Source organism: Gambusia affinis, linkage group LG21 (assembly GCF_019740435.1).
Source record: "Gambusia affinis linkage group LG21, SWU_Gaff_1.0, whole genome shotgun sequence".
NCBI classification, from domain to species: domain Eukaryota; kingdom Metazoa; phylum Chordata; class Actinopteri; order Cyprinodontiformes; family Poeciliidae; genus Gambusia; species Gambusia affinis.
In genome coordinates this window covers 19,370,127-19,389,248 of record NC_057888.1, presented here as the reverse complement: position 1 = coordinate 19,389,248, position 19,122 = coordinate 19,370,127, and the positions used below count along the sequence as shown (strand labels likewise).

The 19,122-nt window shown below is 42.2% G+C and overlaps 2 protein-coding genes across 5 annotated transcripts in view; both read right to left on the bottom strand.

Moving 5' to 3' along the window:
- The window catches only part of itgb1a (integrin, beta 1a), a 32,605-nt gene extending 30,348 nt beyond the window's left edge, over positions 1-2,257 (bottom strand). Inside the window, exon 1 of one of the 2 annotated variants that reach the window (XM_044104384.1) lies at positions 1,901-2,257. The gene's annotated coding sequence lies outside the window, so the exon portion shown is untranslated. The remainder of the gene's footprint in view (positions 1-1,900) is intronic. The other variant, XM_044104383.1, reaches the window with a different exon arrangement.
- An 8,266-nt stretch (positions 2,258-10,523) lies between these two features.
- Positions 10,524-19,122, bottom strand: part of nrp1a (neuropilin 1a) — a 79,503-nt gene continuing 70,904 nt past the window's right edge. For 2 of the 3 annotated variants that reach the window (XM_044104381.1, XM_044104380.1), the window contains exons 12-18: positions 17,124-17,234; positions 16,396-16,446; positions 13,501-13,644; positions 13,135-13,412; positions 12,955-13,051; positions 12,818-12,871; positions 10,524-11,752 (exon numbers count right to left, since the gene is read on the bottom strand). In XM_044104381.1, coding sequence (XP_043960316.1) covers positions 11,466-11,752; positions 12,818-12,871; positions 12,955-13,051; positions 13,135-13,412; positions 13,501-13,644; positions 16,396-16,446; positions 17,124-17,234 — 1,022 coding nt within the window. In that variant the 3' untranslated portion in view covers positions 10,524-11,465. The remainder of the gene's footprint in view (positions 11,753-12,817; positions 12,872-12,954; positions 13,052-13,134; positions 13,413-13,500; positions 13,645-16,395; positions 16,447-17,123; positions 17,235-19,122) is intronic. The other variant, XM_044104382.1, reaches the window with a different exon arrangement.

Here is a 19,122-nt window from a genome sequence, read left to right as displayed (position 1 = left end):
CACAAGGCAAAACATAGACGAGCTGCGTTTCCATTACGAATGTGCGCAAACCTTTGTTAATATTCCGCTAATGTCGATAAAACAAAACTTCACAATTGCGGAGGTTTCCATGAAATAAGAAACGCAATTTTCTAAAATCACATTTGAATAAGCTTGTTCACGTGATAAGTCATTAAAAAACCGTGCTGCTGCACCATCATCCTCCTACAACTTCATGTCGTCTTCTTCGTCTCAGTAACATCTGGATGTTGATCATGTCACGCGAAAAAAACCACCTCATGCTAGCATGAAAGCTTCTTCATCGAAAACATGAGGGTTTTTTGGGGGGGTAAATTGGCGTGTCTCCATTAAGCAGATTTATTTTTGTAAATTCAATTTGCGCAATTTTATGGTTGACAGAAACGCAGCCACTGAGAGGATCGTCCTGGGTGTGGCTCTCCGTGGGAAGAGAGTGGCCTCATAGCTCATCTGGGATGATACAGCAGCTGTTCCCTCGGGGACGGGGGTCCCAATCCGTTCAGCTGATAGCTGCTGGCTCCGCTGCCATCTTACCAACCTCCACCCTACATCCGTCCAACATCTACCCTCCCCCTCAATTAGCCTTTCCTCCCTCCCTCCCTCCTGGCCATCCTTCCCGGTTGACATCCTCTCATTCTCCGTCTGTCCTCGCCTCTCTTCCTGCCCCCATTTCCTTGATTAAACTGCGCTCCCATGTGCCGTGTGGAGTCAGCGCGGTCGGCTGGATTTATAAGGCTTTCATCTTTCCACCTCACTCTTCAGATGAAACGGCAGGAAGGAGCGGGGCGAGGGAGGAAGAGGCGGGCGCGCGCTGGGGTTCCTGCTTGGTCCCACTCAGTGGAAGTTGTACAACCTGCCAATCATGGGCCGAGTTGTTTTTAGAAAAGCCAGCGTCTTTGTTCAAACACAAAGTGGTCAAAAAGCGTTGTGGACAAATCCCCGCCGCGAGAGGCTTCAACCCTCCAGCGTGGCTCTCTGCCCGCCTCATGTGACGAGACCCGACAGTAATCACAACACATCATGTGAGATCACTTGTTGAAGGCCCTTTTCATATGACCGGGGCGCACTGAAGGGCCCGCTGCTGTTGCATTTAATCAAACGGAGAAGATAACATCTACGCCGGGCTGCAGCAGAAATTCCTCCTGAACCGTCACTCGTGAGTTATTTTGGAAAAGTAAACTCAATTTTTCCGCAGAGTTCACATGTTTCAGGTCTCATATGCAAACTTTCCCACACTCCAACATACCAAAAAGTCTTAATCTTTTTGATATAGATACAAAGGTTGGGTGTGATCTCCTTAAAGAGGTTTTAATAACAGAATGTGACACAAAAAAAAAAAAACATTGGTTGGAAATCAAATGAATGTAATAGACGAATAGCAAGATGGATGGTTACACTAAACAAACAAATGGTGATAGAAAATAAAGGTTGACAGAAAAATGGATAGGTGGTTGGAAATCAAATGAATGGATGGATTATTGGGTAAATAAATGGATCATGAACAAATTGAAGGATGATGAAGACATTATGGCTGGGTGGATGAAAAAACTTGGATGGGTGGAGTTAAAGTAAGAGATGAGTAGTGGAAAACACAAAAAAAAAACATAATTGATATATCCTTTTTTCCCCCCCATAAATATCTTGTTTAGGAAAATGAATAAAACTAAATGCAATACATTTTTCAGACTGTAGGAACCCTGGTTCAATTCCAAAGCTACATCAGTAAGTGGCAGGAATTACACTTTTTCAGCTCACAAAGCGATTAGACCCCACTCAAACGGACGAGGAGGTGTTTAAAAGTGTCTTTTAACCAGCTCAAGTTAGTTAGGGGATGAAAGAAAAAGAAAAGAGAAGAGAAATTTTCCTGTTTCAGTTAGTTTACCTCGCCGCTGCGCTGTTATATCCGAGGCGACATACAGGAGCAAAGAGCGTCCAGCTCCCGGTGATGTCCCGCTACACAGAAGCACCGAGAGCAGCGGCTGTCTGCCCTGTTGGCACCGGCGGACACTTTCTATCCGAGGACTCAAAGCTTCCTCCGAATCTTCATGCCACTCAACTTCCACTTGGATGACGAAAACGTAAATGTTACCATATATTTAAGGCGGAAAAAAAGGAGAAGAAAGCCTGGAAAGAAACAACTGTATCCTTGAAGCGCCGGGAGCGAGGTCTCCTGTCCTCGGACTAAATTAGGATAAAGAGAAGGGAGACGCCGCAACCGCCCGCAGCAAAGCGGCCAGTTAGAAACAGCACTTCCGCCTTATTCTCTTCACAATAAAAGACAACTTTTAGAAGAACCAATATGAAAAAAAAAAACAATCAATATTTTCCTGCTTATAGCACTATCTAATTTTGAACAATTTTATATGTAGTAAATTTCATTAAGCATCGAAATTATTGCTCTAACCTTGAATGAAAATACTACAGTTTCTGACCATTCAAGATGCTCAAACAAATGTTGAAATACTATTTTGGTACTGTGATTTTTTTATTTTTTTATTTATTTAATTTTTTTTGTCGGTAACCCTGAGTCACTTCTCCAAGTAATATTAGGTTCAGGAGTGCTTCACAGTCAAAACCATGAAAGACAAAAATACACACATCCATCCATCCATTTTCTGTTCACCCTTGTCCCTAATGGGGTCGGGAGGGTTGCTGGTGTCTATCTCCAGCTACCTTCCGGGCGAGAGGCGGGGTACCAGGAGAGAACCCACGCATGCACAGGGAGAACATGCAAACTCCATGCAGAAAGACCCCAGGCTGGGAATCAAACGCAGGACCTTCTTGCTGTTGCCTTGCAGCAAGAAGGTCCTGCTCCACTGTGCAGGCCAAAACACACACATAAAAACAAATAATACGGTGCAGGAATTCTGAAGTAAATTATTAATCCATATCAGTTTTTAGGTCTATGTCTCTTATCTTGCATTCATATCCTTCATAAAATGTACGAGTTTCTATCAGAAGGTGAGAAGAGGCCTGCAAACAAGTTTGATCCTTGGTGGTGCCACAGTGAAGTCCAATACAGAGCCTTTTGTACATAGATTGGTTTTGTAATCTATGTACAAAACTAAATATGTATAACAGTGAGCATACTATTCTATAAAATTTAATGAAACGTCTCACATTCCAGCACACTGAAATTAATTACGCACTTAATTTTATTTAATTCTGAGTTATTACTTTTATTTTGAAGGCTGAGGCTGGACCGTGACCACGTCACTACCAGAGCCCACTAAACTAGATGCCTATTTATACAGATGCTGCTCATGTCGACGTTAACGCTGCACCAGTATGTTTAAATTAGTCTGTGCCATCATCACCATCATCATCATCATCATCATCATCATCATCATCATCATCATCATCATCATCATCATCATCATCATCATCATCATCATCATCATCACCATCATCATCACCATCGTCAAAGCGACGTCCACCATGTTTTAGCTTGACAGATAGTTTTGGTTTTCTTTTTTTCCACACACTTTTGAAGTACATTTTTTGTACTGTTTATTTTTTTATAAAGACCACCACCATTTTTTTTTTTATGATTTTGACAAAACAACTTGTCATCCTATCCTCTTTATTTTTCATTCTTCTTCTTCTTCTTTGTATTTTACCTTTCCACATAATGACATGGACATCTTTTGGGTCTTTTTCTGTTCAAATAGCAAAGTCGGTTTATTTATTTGCTTTAAGCTTAGTGCTCAGTGTTGTTGCCTTTGCTCTGGAGACGTGGTGGAAAAAGAATGTAAGAAAAACGAACTATCGGGTCCGGAAGCTCCTTAAATCCTGTTTAGTCTCCAGGGAATGTTTACAAGGGAATTCTTTCAGTCCCTGCGCTGTGAAACAAACCCACTACCCCGCGACAAGGATAAGACAGACGGAAATTGTGTCTGTTGAATTTTTCTTAGGATTATAGAAAGTTAAAACATCTATTTTATTTTTAACCATTTGGTGTATAACTAAAAAAACAACTATTCTTAAAAAAGAAAAAAAAATCCCGCAGGTCCAATCAGATAAACCGGAGAACCTATGACAAAGCCGGATGAGGCGCTATAATTGAACTGATGGGAATCAGACCTGCAGATTAGTCAACACCGTGGGGCAGCCTCATTCGTTCACATCCCAGATAGAGCTAACATGACCGAAAAATCTCTTCCTTTTGACTAAGCAGCAGGAAATAGCCGCCGATGAAAGATATTGGCCGTCTGGAAAGCCAGACGTCCCCCACAGGCGTCCAAATATTTTGACATTTCCTGTCAGAGGAGATATGGAAGTAAGCAGACACTCCAGCAGATTAATTATCATCTGGGTTTATCGTCTGAGTGATCATCTCACCTGGAAAGAGAAGTGGTTTTAGTATTTAGTAACAAGTTTCGTTGTTAAATTAATACGACGCGGTTAGCGTGTACAAAGTCTAAGACATGTCACAGAGCTTATGAGATGCGCTTTGTAGTTTTTTTCTTGCGTTTTACCTTTACTCTAATGCCCCCTTGTGGTGGAATGTAGATACCGCATAATTTTAGAAATAAATGCGAAAGAAAAATTTTTGCTCCCCTCTGCCCCCATTTTTTCCAGTAAAGACCAAAACCACCAGATTGCTAAACTTAAAAACTTAGGCTTTCGTTGTTGTTTTTTTCTTTTCTTTTTTTAATTAGATGCTGTTTTCATAATGATTCTTCAAAAAAACGAATGAGACTGTCTGTTATGAAACTCCTACATGTGGAACATAAAAACTGATCAAGTCTTTTCATGGATATAGATGGATTTAGTTTTAAATGTGAAGAGTAAAGATACTTCGACATATTTTTACTCAAGTAAAAGTAAAAAGTAGCCGTTCAAAAAACGTGTACAGTAAGAGAAAAAACATATGTGGTGAAAGGGCTAATATTCAACAACGATGTCATTTCGATGTCATTTGACAAACAAATATACAAAACTAAGTGGATATTCTTGCATCTTAAAGACTGAAATGGGGGGAAAAATAAATAAAAATGCAACTACGTTATTACAAAATACAGGCAGAAGGAATTATTTCCAAATCAAAATTTTCAATAAAAGAAACTAAAGAAACCAATACTTAAAGTAATGTATATGTTACTTCCATATACTACCGCAGGACAAAGATAAGATACAGTGTATCATCAGAAAGACACACTGTATGTTTTACACTGACTTGTAAATGGCTGCAAAGAGTCAAGCAGAGAGAAAAAGACATTAGAAGTACAAATGTTCTGTAGGAACAGGACGTCTCATATTATGATAAAATGTGGGAGTGTGTCTGGGTTCGGGGTATTTTTGGTTAAAACGTTTGTTCTTCATTCGGTAAAGTTACTCGCAGTGGGTAGGCTAGCTAGAAATTGGACTCAAGTAAGAGCAGTGATGCTTTAAAATAGTATTAATAACATAAAATTAAAAAGTACAGCGTAGAAAAAGCACTCCAGAAAGTTAACTTTTCCCCCAAATAAACAGCTGATGTTTACATCTGTACATGTATTTGAGCAAATGTAGCTAATTACTACTCACCTCTCTAAATGTAATGGACCATTTAGCGTTGCTAATGGCAACAAGATACAGTGAAAAGGAGAAACAGCCTGAAACCAGAATCAGCTCAATAAAGTCCATAACAAAATACTTTTAACAAACACAGTTAGCTGTTCTTTTAAACCAAACATGCCACACACCTTTGCTTTTTAAATACTCCTGTGATCACTTTAAGTTCACATTTTCCAAAATTCCTCTTTCAGAATTAACTTGTGAATGCATCTGTTTACAACTTACCTTACTGATTTATTAACTGATTAATTACCTGGTCTGTCTTATAAAGTCCCAGTAAGGTTTTGTTTTCAAAGCTATAGTCGGTTCAAAGGGTATGAATACTTCTGTGCCAGAGGTGTGTCTGGTGAGGATTTAATTTTATTGCTTAAAAATGTGCAATAGTATATTCCATGTAAAGATGTGCTAATTCAGAATTTCCCACAGTGCAGTATAAGCCTGGCGGCCGCTGGGCTTTCCTTGCATTGCTTATTTTTTAAAGTTTTTCTTTTTAATGTTTGCTTCTTTAATACCTTATAGTTGGTGTTTAAGTATTAATCTTCCAGTCTTTTAATAACCCGTAATTATCAAGTGATATTTTCAAATTTCTTTCCGCTGGATGAATGACTGCCCTAGCGACCAACCACCGGGCTTAGCAAGTTTTCTAGTGGAAACCTTTGTAATTACTAACAGATGATCTGAAATTAATAATGTGTATAAAGGAAGTCGCAAATAAATCTCTGCTCTGTTGCCTCTTGCTCGTATTTTTTCTCTATTTTTTTTCTTTTTTCTGCGCTACCAAAATCCCTCCCCCCCTAAAAAGGCGGAAATCGAAAGATTTTTTTGCTTGGCTAAAAATAAAAAAGCAGTAAAATTAGATCTTTGGTTTAATGTCTTCTAATGATAGGACATAGAAAGCCAACTGTTGAGCTGGGTATGGCGCTCATCAACGTATCATTAGTGGTCGGTACCATCTTCAGTGCCGCTGTGAAGTGGAACTTCAGAGATATCGTTGGAGTTGCTTCCATCTGTTCTGAGCACAAATCTTCACCTTTTCTCACTTAGTGTCAGACCAAAGCGGCTCCTATAAAGAAGTACGCCATGTGTTAAATCTGGGATTTTACTTCTCGGGACATGAAAAACAAATCTGGTTAAAAGGCCACTGTTATTTATTTAACTCAATCGGGGGGAAAAAAACCTTGGCATGTGATGTACTCCTCTTTATATTTCCGGGTAATCTGTCCAATTCCAAAATAGACATAAAAACCCCCCATCAAAACAGTTAATAAATTCACAACAGAGTTACTGATAAAGTGTCATAGAATGTTTTTCCTTCAAAATCTTTTCGGCACATTGTGAAGTATCACGTTAGAAAAGGCTTTAAAAATTTTTAAATAACTGCCTCAGTTTTGCAAAAACAAAAGTTTCTAAGTTTGCTTGAGGTGTTTTTTTTATTTTATTTTTTTTTTATTTGCTTTTTCCAAAAAAGACTTAATGCTATAAAGGGAACATGGAAACACATGTACCGATTAAGTTCTATAACGTAACAAACGTAGCCACCCAGTGGTGGGTCTGTGCCTTACCAGAGGCACAAAACTGGGAAACATTTCGCGATCCGAGCCTCATTGGAGCTCTGACCGTTTCTCTGATATGTATGGCCATGCTAGTTCGTAACCTCTACACCTGGTTTCCTACAGCCATGCTTAACGTCAACATCTGACAAATTTATGCTTTGTGTAACCTATAGATGGAAATACGAATAATTTGCATTTTCTCTCTTTCTTTCTTTTTTTTTTTGCGATATCTTAGCAGGATGCTCCAGATTAACATTATAATTGGAGGTAAACATAGCTAACTTTGTGTCCAGTCTTATAATTATTGTGCTGCTGTGGCTGAACATTTAAAGACAAAATCAGTAAAGTGAAGCAATGGAGCAAAGGAGAGTGGGTCAAAATTCCTCCATGACAGTAGCTGCATTTGCTATACACAATTTTGTCATCAAAATTGGTTTATTTCTCAAAACTGCAGTGGGAATGTTAAAGACACCAGGGATGGTGTCAGTGTAGCAAATGCCAAATTTCCTGTAAGGAGGATAAAACAGGTAAATGACGACGCAGAAACAAATCTGTGCTTCACAAATCCTCCTCTAGTCTGTTCTGAAGCCGGTTGTCAAGTACGCGGACTCTGGAGCGATTACAAGCTCACATTGCCTCCTACTGGTAGCTTTCTGCTACTGCAATAAAATTAGGTGGCAAATTTTGATATTTGAAATGAGCATAAAAACGCATAAATTAATTCAGTAGCAAAAATAAATACAATGATAATAATAATTACTTTCTTTCGCATGTCACAACATCCCAACCGGATGTTGTCGTTAGCTTGAAGAACAGGACAGGAAGTAGTGGGAGAATCATGGCATAATATGTGTTTCAACGACTTCTCACGTGACCAAACCACTTCTCACGAGTGGTTTAAATCGCGTTTCTCGTTAATTGGAGGCACCGCGTTTGCGAAATTGTGGTCTTCTGACATTAGCTTAATATTGACACACTTCGTGAACGTTTGTAATGGAAGCACAGCTTGTGTGAAAGACTAATAAAGAACAAAATAACTTCAAATTAAAGCTGTTCCTTGCGTTTTCACCGCACCTCTCATGCATGAGATAAAACCAGAGCGGGGTCTCTGGTGTTTTTTGTTTGTTTTTTTGTTGTTTTTTTTTTTAGGTTCGGTTTAAATAGCCTGGTCATTTTTATTTTTTGTAATAAACTACTAAAGTCGTTTTGTGTTTTTCACTTTACCAGAGTTTTTACTGTACTTTTAACAGCAGATAGAGTGGGCCCAGACGTCGCTATCACGTTACTGAAACAAACAAAACAAACGCGGCGCTTGACAAAGGGTCGCTTGTTAACCCCCTCGCTGCCGGGCAATGGACGAATTCCGTACATAACAACACAGTCATACCGAATGCTTTTTAAGGCCTTTGCTGTTTTATTACTTTTTTCCCCCTACAACAGCAAAATACAGAAGCAGTATTGAAAATAAAAGTCTTGTTTTTCTTGTAAAAAAAAACCCCAAAACAAACTAATAAAGATCTGCACAAAATCTGAACGACAGTACAAAATGAAGTACTAACATGGCATGTACATGTACGGGGAGGGGATGTTCCTTCTATAAAAAAAAAAAAAATCTGTTCCGTCTTTACAGGAATGAAAACTTCTCTCTCTCTATTTTTTTTTTTACATTTTGGATCCATTTCAGATAATCTGAAATTATGCTTTGAAAAAAACAAAACAAAACAAAACAAAAAAAAAAAACAAGCACGAGTTTTTTTTCTCTTTTGACGTTCTTTTCTTTTCTTTCTTTCTTTTTTTGCAAATGAACACTATAAACACATAGACCTCTTAAATATATTTCTCAGTGCAACATTGTTGGTTTCGAGTCCACGCTACAGAATCCGTTTTTTGTTTGTTTGTTTTCTAGCTTGCTTCAGCTACCGTCCTCTGAAACTGAAAACTGAGGAGAGCGAGGGCGTCCGATTTGAAATGGGATAAAAAAATAAATGATAATAAAAAAGCTAAGAGTGTGTGTGGGTGTGCGTGCGTGGGTGTGCGTGTGTGTGTGTGTGTACACTACGGCACGACATACAAAGCACACGGATTTAAAAGACGTCACCCTTCTTGGATACAAAAATTGATCAAGTTCGTGATTGGATCGGTCGGTGGTGAGGCAAACCGATGAGTTTCATCGTTGGGCTCGCAGGCCCCGTTGTATGTGTGTGTGTGTGTGTGTGTGTGTGTGTGTGTGTGTGTGTGTGTGTGTGGGCGTGTGTGGGTGTGTCCTCGACATTCTCTCCATCCGAGTGTGTTATGGTGGGATTGTCTCATCCGTCCACCTGCAAACATCTCGACTGAGATTGTAAAAGTTCACACTTTTTAAAACATTGAAATCGCCTAGAACCCCCCCCCCCCCCCCCCCTCAAAAAACAAAAAAACAAAAAACACTTTGCCACGTTTTGCAATTTTCCACAAGTGTCCTGGTGTTTCCCCCCTCCGTGCCTGGAGGCCCATCACTTGATGATGAACTGTGTCCTTGCTGTTCTCTCTGTTGGTGAGAAGCCCCCCTGCAGTCAAGAGGTGTGTGCGTGTGTGTGGGTGTGGAGGGGCAACAATCCTTTGGTAAAGCCACGGAGGGATTCCCAGATAACCTGATTCAGGCGATGCCGCTCGATCCCCCGCCGTGCCGCTCCAATGACATCGGCTATGACATCACGTCGTTATGGCTGCTACATGTGAAACGCGTCAAACTCTCGCAGGCCCAAGCGAGACCTTTCAGCTACACGTCTGGGTTTATCACGAGACACGTCCAAGTCCGGCTGAACTACAGATAGCACCGTTGCTAGGTGAGTGGGTCGGCTCCTCCTCCTCTTTTTTTTCTTTTTTTCTTTTTTAAATCGGCTTTCTATCAACAAAGTGCATTCAAGCTGCATTGTTCAGATAGCACTTCTTACAGTGAACATCCACAGTGATGCTGGCGGGAAAATAAAAGACAAAAATTAAAATAAAAAACAACAATAATAATATTAATAATAATAGAACGTTGGTTGATGGTTTTCATTTTGGTATGCTGGTCGACATATATATATTGACGTAAACATGTCTAATTTTACCCTTTAATTCTGTCAAATGAGACATTAGCAATGGAGGATGTTTTTCATGTGCATATTTTACCCTTTTATTCATCCATCCTTTGAGTTTTTTTGTTTTGTTTTGTTGTTTTTTTTTTTGGAAATGAAAGATGGCTTCGACGCACAAAATTAGCGTCGCACACTCGCTCAAAATCAGTCTTGCTTGCCTGAGCAACGGTATCTACGGCCGACGCCACACTTCTGCACAAAACAGTCAAAGGTTTGTGTTTGCACACACACACACACACACCCACACACACACACACACGCACACACACACTTACTCACACTAATGGAGGGGGTAAAAAAAGGGATACTGCAGCTTTTTTTTCCTTTTTACTTTCTTTAAAAAGGGCAATAAAATATATTAAAACTTATTTACAAAGTAATTTTTTTTTCTTGGACAGAAAAACAAAAGAAAAAGCGCTGCAATAAACTATATAGTCCTGTTTCGCAGGAATTCATAAAGTAATGTGCCCCTGTTTCCTTTCATTATAACTTAACCCTAATAGAATTAAAAAGAGAACTCAGTTCAACGGAAAAGGCCAACTAAAAGGTACTAAAGGCACTGTCAGAACCATGCGTGAACTGCAGGGTGGTCAAAGGGGAAAAGGATCGGGGTCGCGCCCCCTACGCCACCCTGCAGTGGCAAAATATACAGTTTCGTCGGGATATGGTTCTTTAAGGGTTTCGATACGTCTCCTTCAAAGCGTGAAGAGGAACAACAGCTTTCATGAACTGATTCTACAAACAAAACCTCCCCCAACACATTTCTGCTCCCCCCCTTCACAAAAAAATGATAAATACTTTAAACATTATTAATAAATTGGTCTCAACACCAGCATCCGATTGTAGAAATGAATGAAAATCAAAATACAAAATTATAATATCATCTAAATCATCTGTACATACTTTTTTGTTTGTTTGTTGTTTTTTTTCCTGTATTTTTTATTATTATTATTTGTACACAGTGTCCCCTACTGGTAGGTTCTTTTTACTGCAGCTCCTGAGAAAAAAAAGCGTGGATCAGTCCAAACCTCCCGCTGGTTTCCTGAACCCCTGACCCTCATCTGTTGAGCGGAGGGTGTTTGGCAGTTCTGTTGCGCCCGCTTACGGGGCCGGCACACAAAATATGCCTGGAGATGTTTTTGTTTCTTTTCATTCTTCTTCTTTTTGTGCGAGCTCTGCTCCGTCTTTTAGTCTTGTGACAGCAGCCTGACCCGTCTCATGCCTCTGAGTACGAGTTCTGTACGTTGAGTTTGTCCTTTTTTAGCTTCACGCCGTCCACCAACTCAAAGTTATAGTTCTCCAGGGCCGATAAGTTCCTCTCCGACATGCCGCCGTGCGAGCAAGCGCAGTACAGGACCACGCCGCAGATGGCCCCCAGGAAAACCCCCAGGGCCGACATGGCGATGATGGTGATGAGGATGGGATTGAGAGTTTTCAGCATGTTGCCAGCGCCGCTGATCTGGTTAGTTTCCACCAGGTCTGGATAGTCGGTGATGTCCTCAACTGAAGGAGAGAGAGCAGAAACAGAGGAACGTGACAAACTCAGAGAAAGCCTGTTAATACTTCATGAACTTCTTCACATTATGTCACGTCAGAGCCATTAAACCAAATGGAGAACAAAAGTGATGCAAATCTGCTAAGTGGCAGGAAAACAATAATTTCCTTTCAAAATTTTGCAAATAAAAATCTCAGAGGTAAAGCATACATGTGTATTTGGAGTTGGGGTGCACCGATCGCCGATTATGATTTATATAAAGTCTGACCTGCCAATTATAATTTTGACTGATACAGATTTTTTTTTGTCTGAAATGTTGCTAAATATAGTAAGAAAGTTGCTCAGTTGGCACCTGGGTGACTCAGCGGCACCGGATTCATTTTTGAGGTGGCGGGGTCATGGGGTGTTTCGTCACCTCTGTTACGCACTTTGAATGTCAGGCGCTCGCACTTGTTCAATTGATGTGATACCTGTCGATCAGTTCAGTGGGTTTTGTCGCAATTTGTCCTGAAGTAAACTGTAAACACCCCTTACCTGGAGGACAACGTTTTTGGGTCTAACATGCACTGCGGTCGTAGAGATTTGGAGCAAAATAATCAGATAAAAATGTTAAAGTTGTCAGAGGGGAACATGCAGAAGGCAGCTTTACACAGATCATTCAGATGGAGGATAAAAGAGGATAAATGTCTGCAGCCGATCTGAGAACAGCTGAATACAGATCGACGGTATTAAAACACAGTGTTTGTATGAAGGTTTAGTCATTATTACATCATTAGTGTGAATGCACCAGTAGCGGGTTAAACAGTTGTCCAAACAAAATGTCTTGATTTAGATCTTTTTTCTCCTAAATATTGTTAATAGTGAAGAGGGTTAGATAATAATAATAAAAAACCTCCAAAAATTATATCCAAAAGAGGACCGTGGTTGATTTTTAGACCTTTACAAAGGTATATGAGATCAGTGGACATCTAAGTATTGGCCGATCAATGATCTCCCAAAATTATAGAAACCAGGGCTGGTTTATCAGTGCACCCTTAATAGCAACTATTGAAACTCCATTTGAAATGGCTTACAAATTTCGTTGATATTGTCCTCCGGTAGCATCGGCTCAGTGGGCACATCAGGATCTATAAAAACAAGAAATTGCAGATTAATCCAGTACTTCAGGTCTGGACCAGCACAAACACAAGAACTGGACAGTCATCCTCACCTTCACAATCTGATTTGCCAAGCCCATCGAGAACCTTAATGTCATCCACAGCGATGTCTCCCCAACTCTTCCTCTGCACAAGACCCTCAATCACCACCTTTGAAATAAAAGCATATGCAGTTTAAGTCAATCCGATGTTCAAGTTTCAGAGAAAAGTAGGTCAATTGCCGAGACACTGACCTGATAGGGTTTGCTGATCCGCGGGATAAGGACACGCCCTTCCCTCCAGCGATTGCCTTGGTGACCACTGACCGTCCAGAGCAGGATGTCGGCAGTTCCTTCCTCAGTCTGCTCGCGCTGTTTGATATGCAGTGTTCCGATGTGCGACCCGTACATGTGGTACCAAAAGGACACGCACAGGTCGGAGTCTTCAGAGCTGACCACGGGACTCACTAGTCGAGCCACTTCGCTCTCCTGGAGACCGGTCGCTAGCGTATAGATGAAGTTTCCTGACCCCCCTGTTGGTTAGTTAAATTTACTTTATCTTGGGGTAGAAATGGGTGCAAAGTTACTTTTCTGTGTAGGCCAACAGATTGAGGTACTCACCTGTGTGGTCCATGTTGGGGCCAGTGTTGAGAGTTGGGGTGCCGCTGGACTGGATCTGCCACCTGGAGCCGGTGTCCTCTGAAGTCCAGCGGCAGAACGAGGGATCATTGGGCCAACCGAAGTCACAAGCAAACCACAGAAAACCTGAAAGCAAGTTGAAGTTAGGTCAAGCTTTAGTGAGAGATCTCATTTTATTCTAAAGAAGAAATGTCAATAATTTAGACTGCTGCTTCGGCTTGAATCCAGACAATTATTGAAAGGCTTGTAGACTGTAGTCATGATCTGGCCACAGGCTACAAACAAGAACATCCTACTCTACTCTATAAACTCTAGAGGGCAGCAGATCACCATAGAACAAAAGCCTCAAGACCCACTTGTTGGCGAGACAAAAGTTGGAAAATGAAATCAAAATGTGAGACGAGACAGAGAGAAGCGTTGGTGAAGACATCACACCGTCCTTTCATCACGACTGCGCTTAATGATATCTCTTAATGAATGTAACAGGGTTGAGTAGGGAACAGACGGGGAGGCATGCTGGGAACACTCGCCAAACAATGACGGGGGGGATGGAGACGACAAGGTCTGGACACATCTTAGAAAGAGACATTCAGAGCATCCCGCTGAGAGATGAGGATTTTAATGAGAGCGGGGACTTGAGACTTCAAGACCGCAGTGCCGAGGCGCCGTTCCAACCGCGCCGTCCCCCACGGACCTACGGCGTGCCGGAGCAGCCTCCGCAGAGGCCAGAAAACGTGTGAGAGCCTTTGGACAAAGAAAGACTTCCAATCAACACACTGGAGAGGGATGTTTGGGATGTTAGGCATGGTTTTAAGCTCCAGCAGGAGATGCCTTCGGAGATGTAACGAGACTGCCTTCCAAGTGACAAAATATATGAGCCAATATTCCCTTTAATAACGGCGAGGGTTTAACTAGCTTCTGCAGGGTACGACTCTATCCACCCATTAAGCACAAAGGCTGGAATTCTCATGTGGAACCACATTACAGACTCCAAGCCACGTTCACATATAAATCCCACTCCCAATTAAAAGGCGTTTGACTCTCTTTTTTTTTTTTTTTTGTTCCACTATTGGAAGGCTTTGACTGAGGAGGCTAACAAGCTCTGGATAAGATGAGCAGCCACATGACGCATTTGGGCATTTCATTAAAAGAAAAGGAGACGTTTTCCTGCTCAGTACCAATGGAAACTAGAGCCTCGGAGATTAGGATGCATTGGAAACATGCACCACACAGACTCAGGACACATAAACATGAACACATGTATGGCTCGATTCTACTGACATGGAATGTCTTTGCACTTAGACACAAGGTTTAATTGAATGCGAAATAAGAAAAAAAGAAACCCAGATGTTCTCGTTTGTTAGCTGCAGTGGCCTGCAAAAGTATTCGTACACCTTCAACTTTTTACAACTACAGATTATTGTGTATGTTACTGGGGTGTTGTGTGACAGACCGATTCTGTACTACCTTGTGTGACAAGGTAGTACAGAATCCTAAAAAGTTGCTTCTTTGTAAAATGCTTTGAAATTAATCCATGGATGGAGAGAATTTGAGAACATCAGGACATTTTGGTCTGGTCTCTATCTGGTCTATTCTGGCATGTCAATATGCTTCAATCTAAATTATTGCACTGTACTTCTGACTATTTATGGGCTTTGATGCATGGATGGAGTGTTTAGCAGTGTCTTTGCATGTTGGCCAGACATAAAAACTATTTTCTCATCTTGCCAGGTCAGGGCACCTTGGAATGTCTCTTACACTGTCTGTGGTAAACTGCAGACAGGACTTCTTTATTTTGTTATTTAACAATGACTTTGCTTCCTGCCACTCTTTCATAAAGTCGAATCGGTGGAGTGCAAGACTAATAGCCGTCTTGTCAACAGATTTCCCCACTTGAGCTATGGATATCTTGGCTGCTTGCATGATTAATGTGCTCTTTCTACATCCTTTCACTTTAAGTGGACGGCCACGTCTTAGGAGGTTTGCTGTTCTGCCGTACTTTTTTCCATCTTCATGCTACATAAAACGTCCAAACTTTGGCATGTTGTTTTACAGTTTTCCGCAGCTTTGTCCCTGAGCTGTCTGCTGTTCCGGGATCTCGACAGTGCCGTTTGTGAACAAACATCTGTCTATATTGCTAAATTAAATCAAACACAAGTGGACGTAAAGTCCCGAAACAAAACGGCAAAAAGTTCAAGGTGTTCAAAGACTTTTGTGAGGCAACATGCACTCATAAAATGAGTTAAATCTCCTAAATCGCCGTGCATTTTCTCTAAAACACAAGGCTGAATTTAAGGCAAGCACACAATACATGTCACTTCCTTCCATTAGGATAGCCGCTGCCCCAGCAGACTGCAGACAGACCATAAAGCCAGCTGACTGAGTAAATGGGGATGGGTGGAGCCTACGGCCCATTAGCCAAGGTCAGACTGGGGTACTTTCTCCCAGCTGGCTGCTGCCTCATCAGCCCCGCTATAAGAGACACTGCTATGTGTGCTTGGCTGGGGACGTGGCCCCAGAGTCCACCTAATTTCCTCCGGTCATCTGCATCGTGCTTCCCTGCTCTTCGCGCCAGCACCTTTTTTTTTTTTTTTCCCTTTGCGTGCGTCAGTGTCGGCCCGGTGATTAGTGATTATGCTGAGGAGGCAGCAGCGGAGCACTGGTGCTACTCATCAGCTAGCCTCGCGTCGTGCAATCCCTCTCACCCCGTCAGCAGGAGCCTCTCCGGGCCATATCATCAGCGTTAATAACAGGCCAACGCCAAAGGAGGAGAGGGACCTGCCTGGCGATGGCATTCATTACCTTTGGTCTGCTTCTTGTGGTTTCAAATGAAAACTCAGCAGGTAAACAAGAACAAATCCCTTTTCAGAAACTTACCTGGAATGGGCTCCACTTTTAAAGTTGTGGTCTCTGGCATTGTGGTGCCACCTGTCACGAGATGGAGGAGCAGCACAGTTAGCGTTTTATTTTTTTTTTGCAGGTTGATTCCTTTCTGAGACATCATCTGCAGTCATGCCCGACAGAGTGGATCACTTCATGCCACTTTCCATTCATTTCCTGCAAAACACCCTTTCATCGACTATCGTCGCCTATGACTGAGACAGTGCCATGCTCCTCATTGGAGACTGCTTGGTTAATGGAGAGTACCAGCGGCAGTGCAGGCTCATTGAGTTACTGGGTTAGTGGGAAAGGAGGCCAAGAGGACAACGCATATGAGAGAGCTAATGACAGAAAGAGGCAGAGCTCTGCTGCAGAGATGCAGAGACAGGTGTGCGTGGATCGGTGTGTCCCCCCTTGAGTTTCCACCAGGGGGTTTGGGGGACTGGGGCGGGGGATGGAAACGAGGGAGGTGGGAACTAAAGGTGCAACTAATTAGAGCTGTATCTATCAGCGGCAGCTCACATGTAGACGCATGCATGCATGCATGCTGGCGAGCGTGCACAAGAGATGCCAGATTGGCTACGCTAAGAAAACCCGGTGGCATTGCGTATTTGGGGGAAAGAAGCGGAGTCAGAAACAGAGTAAGAGAGGCGGGAGGGCAGGAGGAGGGTGATGGGGGGGGGGGGTGGAGTTTGGACGCAGTCTCATGAAGGCGATGTTAGCACCTGTCACGTCGTAGTCATCACCTGTGCCGCTGTGGCAGCTCGCCTGGTCGTCGTCACACTCATCGGATGGGGTGATGCTGGGGGCCGGAGTGGTCGGGGGGAGAGTCGGAGCTGGAAGACAAAGAGGCGAGGGGAGACAGCATTCAGCACTGATTGGATTTCTGAGCCAAACCGGTATTGGTGAGGAGGCTGGATGTTGATGAGTCTGACCTTATGCATGTGTGACTGGTGTCAAAGGAAAGAACGACGCTTTTGTCAGGAAATAACAAGAACGATCGTCATGTTTAAAAGTCATCAGCTTTAATTTCGATCTGCGTCATTTAACCCATTAAACAATTTTTAAAAAATGCAGATTCAGCATTATTAAAATTCCAGATTAGTTTTAAAATAAGATGTGACCACTCTTGAACATTTGGGTCCCATTTTTCAGCCTGTTTTGACCCAGTTAGGCTTCCTACATAAATGTTGGGCAGGGGCCTGTAAAACAGCATTATAATGTTATTGTAAAAGAAGCTGCATTTACACTGACCACATAATTGCGCAATTTGACAATTCAAAAATAAATTTGCTTGCCAATGCCAATTTTGCAAAAACGTATTTTTTGATAAAAAGTTTTGGCAGTAGGTTGAGTTTTTTTTTTTTTTTTTCTTTTGGCCGTATCAAAATTAATTTATTTCGCAAAACTGCAATGGAAACGACAGGAAGCAGGTGGACTATGATGACGCAGCATGTTTGCAATGACGTGTCGTGTGAACAAAATTATTCCTGTGTGATTTTAAGGCTGTTGCTTACTGAATGGAAACACCGCTATTGTGAAATTGTGTTTTTCTTCTTCAACAGTAGTGGAATATTGACAAAGTTTTTCCACACATTTGTAAAGGAAACGCAGCTACTGTGGAAGAACTCAGTCAGATTTTCTGTCACGATGTTGTGGACCAGAGGTCCTCCCATCCAGACCTCCAGGGCCCGGGTCCGGTCTTTGTGGTTAAAAAAGCAAGCTAAAGAAAATAAAAATTAAATATATGTAAATACCCCAACCACGGCTACATACTGGCTTTCAATATCTGCTTCTATTCCCTCTTTTCCTTCAGCTGGAGCTTTTAGCAATGCTCCTTTTATCAAGTTGTGGAGGTGTGGGTGTATAAATACAGCCTTGAAGTTGGCGCATGATGCTTGAGCGGCGGTTGAAACTACAAGATCCCAAAAAAAAAAAAAAAAAAAAAGGACATCCAAATGGCTACATAGGCAGGGAAACCATGGCCTATCATTACAGGCCTGAATCACTTCGATGTGGGTAGGGCCCGACATCCACTCCACGCTCCTCCGCCGCGAAGCCGTCCTGCGGTGTGAGCGTGCATTTGTACGTTTTTATACCGTCTGAGTAATGATCGGGCTTCCCCAGAGCAGAGGGAGGAAAGAGAGCGAGGAGAGAGGTGGAGCAGGGAAGAGGCATAGACAGATGGGGGGGGGGGGAGCAGGGGAGAAAGTGTGTGCGGGCGAGCCGGTCCTCCCTCTCTCGCCCTCCGCTCGATGAAATATGAGGCTGATCAGCCTCTGTCAGATTCAGGGTGGGAGAGGTCAGGGATGGGGTCAGCGCTGCGTTAGGAAACCCTCTTACAGAAATGAGGACTTAGCCCTCCTGCTTTGGCTCTTACAGCACACACACACACACACACACACATGCGCACCCAGGCACACGCCTGCAGAGACAGATAGGCACCTGTGTATGTGTGTAATTGTATACGTTGTCCTTTTAACCACAACCTTGGCGAGGTACTTGCGGTTGCTGTGAGTGCATCCGTCTCTATGAGTCTGTCTGTTTTTGGCATTAACAGTGAAAACAAGCATTATCGCCTGTCTGAAGCTCCCGCCGGGAGTCCATCAGGTTTATGAGAGAACGGACTTCCCTGAAATCCAATATGCAAATCCACCTCCACACCGCTAGGCTGGTTCTGTGCTACTCAACTGCACGGAAGTTTTGCTTTTCATTGCTTTAAAT